Below are 4,987 nucleotides of genomic sequence, written 5' to 3'. Positions count from 1 at the left end.
AAACCCGTTCCTTTCCGTGATGAGTCTGCTCTATTTAAAATTACAGCTACAACAAATGAATAAAGTTTTGTGTTTTTCTCTCCCCCCTCATCCTCTCTTTCTTTATTTCTCCCAAAGCCCTGTGGGATCAGCTCCTGGAAAGCCGAATCAAGCTGCAGAAGGCTCTCTTAATAGCCAACCAAATTCCACAGCCAGATACTTTCTCTGAGTTCAAGAAGAGAGGCGGACAGGAATTTTCTAACGTGCTCAAGAACAGTAAGGATCTATCTGTGATTATGTGCTTTAATATTATTGACAATATAGTTAATATATTATGGGTTTCCTTATGATGCTACTGGCATTTTACATACTTAATAGAGAAAAAAGAAAAAAAATGGGGACCACAGTCCTCTCTGTGTATTGATTACACAAAATTAAACATCCATTCCTAGGTCTGCTTACTCTATATAATTGGTCTAGTGCAGTGATGGCGAACCTTTTAGAGACCGAGTGCCCAAAAACTGGCTCCGCCCCGCCCACAGGGCCACTCACTGCCTCCACAGCCCACCGCAGATCGCCCAGGTGGCCCAGCAGCGCCATGGCAGCCATGCTCTCCGCCCATGCCCTGCAGCATCAACTGCGCACGACGGGGCACGAGGGCGGAGTCTTGTTCCTGCTGCTCGGCTGCCATGTCCTTGGCTATGCTGCTCCACGCAGGCCACGCTCGGGGGCGACTCTCCAGGGGGGCTGCTGGTGAGGGGGCCGCGGGTAGAGGTGGGACTGGGGTGATGGCGCACGTGCCCACAAAGAAGGCTCTGAGTGCTGCCTCTGGCACGCATGCCATAGGTTCACCACCACTGGTCTCGTGGTTAAGGTACTAGGCCAAGGGTGTCAAAATGCCGGCCCATGGGCTGGATGCGTCATCTGGAAGCCGCGCCCACCCCATTGCCGGCAATGGCAAAACCGTCCCAATACGTTGCGCGACGTCACGTGACGTCGCGAGCTTGATATGTCTGTACTAGGCTAAAAAGTAGAAGACTGTGAGTTCCGGTTCCTCCTCAGTTGTAAAAGTTAGCTGCATGGTTTTGGGCCAGTCACTGTCTCTCAGCCCAACCCACCTCACAGAGTTGTCGTTGTGCAGAAAACAGGAAGAGGAAGATGTGTTGGATGTGTTCGCCGCTTTGACTCATTTGTATAAGTAATAAAGGCGGGGTATAAATTAACAAAAATAAATAATTTAATTAACAAGAGACATTGTGAATTGGTGTAGAATCACACTTATCTCCATTAGGAAACCTGCTTGTCCACCTTTCCAGGTATGACATTTCTTTAGAAACCGATTCTACTTTTTAAGGTCTTGCCTTTGATTTTTGCCTCTTCTCGCCAATTGCTGGCTGAATTGTCTACTGGGAAAACTCTTGTTGTTTTGTTTGTGATTCAAGTGGGTAATCAAGAGCTAAGCAGTCAGTTGTGGAGAGGGGAGAAAGGAACAATAATGGGGTGGTATAAGAGAATCGTAAAGCTGGACATACCGATAAGTACAATTGTCCTCGACTTATGACTGGTCACTTAGCGACCATTTGAAGTTACGACTGACCCCAGAAAGTGGACTTCAAAGTTTTGATAGTTGGGCCCCCTCTGCAGTCACATAATTGAGCTTGATTATATTTTTCTTGTGTTCTTTTTGTTGCACTTGCATTTTGGTCTGTGACCGCAAAATAAAATATATATATACATAATTGAGCTTCAGTGTAAGGACCCATCTCAGCTAACCACCCAAGAAAGCAGAACTCTTGAAACGGGCATTGTCTCAAAAGGAAACTTTTATTAGGGGTCAGTGACAGTAGGGAAGTCAAGGCGAGATCTGGGGAAAATCCCGCTTGAACGATATAATTAAATCAGCAATATTCCTTCCCCCACCAAAGTCATAATATAATGTCCATTTGAAATCCAGCCAATCCATAGGTGGCACAATGAGCCGGTAACTGGCACAGTTGGTGCACATCTCAAGGTCTTCTCCAGCTTTCCTACCGTCTCCCTGATAAGGGAGACACATTCCTTTCTCAAGTGGATAGAGGTGGAAGAAGGAAAGCAGAAAGTTATCCCAAGTGAAAGCAAAACATTTTCCCTCCCCCCAACTAAATGGCAGGCCCCAAAGCAAAGCAAGAGAATAGACAGATGGAAGGGAGACAATAAGGATTTGGGGACCTGACATTTAGGCACTTAGCAACCAACTAGTACAGTGATGGCGAACCTTTTAGAGACCGAGTGCCCAAACTGCAACCCAAAACCCACTTATGTATCGTTGGGTGCCGGGTGGGCGTGGCCCATTGGGTGGGCGTAGCCCATTGGGTGGGTGTGGCTGCGTTGGTAACGGCAGACTGGGTGGGACTAAAAAGTTCAATCCCCAATTTTGCAAGATTTTCTTTTCCCGCAAGAAGTTGAAATTGACTGATTGATTGAACCTTTTTTTTTTTGCACACGGCGGTGCAGACCTAAAGCAAAACCCAGCTGAAGGCCTAGGACTGGGGTGATGGCCCGCGTGCCCACAGAGAGGGCTCTGAGTGCCGCCTCTGGCACCCGTGCCATAGGTTCGCCACCACTGAACTAGCATTTACAGCCGTTTGCAGCATCCCACGGTCACGTGATCACATTTTATGACAGTTTGCTGAAAACCAGCCCTTCTGGGTTTTGGCAAAACCACACCCATTGTGAATCATTGGTTTGCTTAACCCACCGTAGCTTTCACTTAATGACTGTCAGAAAAACAACAACATGCCTGACCTGTTTTATGACCCATCGTGACATGCAACTGGAATGGGCAGGCTCCATTTGTATGTCAAGGATTACCTTTCTTCCAAATCAGATAAGCTTTTGAGTTTTCCAGAAAATTTATTGTCAGTCCAGGTAGATCTTTCCATGACATGTCTGGCTTATGGTAGAATTTGGTTTGATGTCAAGGCAACTAGATTTCATGATTTTTTGGGGGGTGACAGATTGTGATGTTAATTCACTCCATTCATGCAGGTAAGTTCTTGACTTATGACCACAATTGAATCCAAAATTTCTGTTGCTAAGCAAGACAGTTAAGTTTTGCCCCATTTTACGACCTTTCTGGCCACCGTTGCTAAGTGAATCACTGCAGTTGTTAAATTGTTATACGGTCGTTAAGCAAATCCGGCTTCCGCATTTTCTTTGCTCATCAGAAGGTCTCCAAAGGGGATCACATGACCCTGGGACACTGCAACTGTCATAAATACGAGTCAATTGCCAAGGGTCTGCATTTTGATCACGTGACCATGGGGATGCTACAATGGTTGTAAGTGTCAAGGTAATAATTTAACAGCTAACCAGCTTGTATAATGTGAGGTGTATGATGTAATGATGGGAATGACTCAGCAGGGTCTGTGTCCCTTTAAGAGCAAGCAGGGTCTGTATCCCTTTAAGAGCTTTGTATAAAAGGGAAGACTGCATATTGTGCTCTCTCTCTCTCTTCTGTTTCCTGCTGTAACTGCTCTGTGTTGGAGATGGCTGTATTAACACATGTATAGTATATTGTCCCTGGTGTATGATATTGTAGATAGTGTATGATAAACCACCATTTAATATAGATCACTGTTTACTGTGTTTACTCCTGGGTTATCTCAGCGTAATAAGACTGTGCATGCTCTAACAGTGTGAAAAGCAGTCATAAGTCACTTTTTTCAGTGCCGTCGTAACGTCAAACGGTCGCTAAGCGAATGGTTGCAAGTCGAGGACTATCTGTAACTGAAACGGGTCTTCAGTGTTTGTTTTGTGCTTCAGGTGACATGTTTTGTGCTGCACAGCTTGCTGCTTCTTTAAACCAAGCCTTTCCCCCCCTCCCACCCTTTTTGGTTTAAAAGGCAAAGTCCTAGCAACAGTAAGCCTGACCTTTTAGTAAAACGTATGCTATTAACGCATTTAATGAGATGCATTACAAACGACAGCAAACGACGTGTTTCATTACTAGTCCAAAAACTGTGATATCGTTAAGACCTTTAACAGAAACAATGGTTGACATTTCGATATTTCCCATAAGCAAAACTCGGTTATGTACATGGAGTTTAATATATAAAAGAGGTAAAAATTCAAACATGGGACTTTAAATAAAAAAAAAAAAGCTTTGCCTGGGTGATAAAAGAACATCCTGCACTTGACCACGGCTTCTGTTGATGGTATCTTCAGCTAGTAAGTGCTAAATATTTACAGGATTTAGAAATAAAACCCTGACTGGTTTAAACATCTGTTGGGACCTGAGATAGTTCAGTGTTGCAAACATAGATCTCCCATCATCTTCTTTCCGAGGCAGTGTTTGTCTTCTAGTTAATAGCCCTCAGAACAATGCACAGTAAAAACACAAATAAAACCCAAATCTGTATAAATCAAAGCAAAAAGGAGCATAATAAAGCAGCCAGTTAAACGGCAGTGGCTAAAACAGGAAGTTTTACCATAGAAAGTATTACAGAAATAAGACTACATTTAAAATAGGTCACAGCTATGGAAATATAGAGGACTAAAAGGCCTGAGAAAAACAAAAAGCAAAACATTATTATTTACATTTGATGAATTTCACAGAGGGCGGACAGAGGAAAAAATAGAGAAGAGGGAAGAGGTTAGAAGAGCGAAAAAGAAAAGAAAAGCAGGCATAGTAAAGTTTGCTATAAAATTTCAAAATAACAGTGATTAAAAATCTGTCTTCAGGTAGTCTTTGATTTAGGACTGTAATTGAGCCTGACAATTGCAGTCATAAGCCCTGACGGTCGTAAAGAGGGTCATCATGAGCAGGGGGTTGGACTAGATCAGTGGTTCTCAACCTTTTTAATGCCGCGACCCCAACCGGTCGTAAGTCGAGGACTAAACCGGTCGTAAGTCGAGGACTAAACCGGTCGTAAGTCGAGGACTACCCAACCGGTCGTAAGTCGAGGACTTTCCCTGCCCGGGAGCGCCGCGCATGCGTGGTTCCGCCCCCTGCGCCGGCCGAGGCGTA

The 4,987-nt window shown here is 44.5% G+C and overlaps 1 protein-coding gene across 1 annotated transcript in view; it reads left to right on the top strand.

Annotated features, from left to right (window-relative positions):
* LOC107300701 (protein AATF-like) overlaps window positions 1-317 on the top strand; it is a gene marked incomplete at both ends in the record, with an annotated part of 2,279 nt that extends 1,962 nt beyond the window's left edge. The window contains one exon of the mRNA XM_015830008.1: window positions 118-317. Within this exon, the coding sequence (XP_015685494.1) occupies window positions 118-317 (200 nt within the window). The remainder of the gene's footprint in view (window positions 1-117) is intronic.
* Between the last annotated feature and the right edge of the window lie 4,670 nt (window positions 318-4,987).

The sequence above is a fragment of the Protobothrops mucrosquamatus genome, unplaced genomic scaffold (genome assembly GCF_001527695.2).
Source record: "Protobothrops mucrosquamatus isolate PMUCROS unplaced genomic scaffold, P.Mucros_1.0 scaffold8051, whole genome shotgun sequence".
Lineage (NCBI taxonomy): Eukaryota > Metazoa > Chordata > Lepidosauria > Squamata > Viperidae > Protobothrops > Protobothrops mucrosquamatus.
This window is presented reverse-complemented; position numbering and strand designations above follow the sequence as displayed.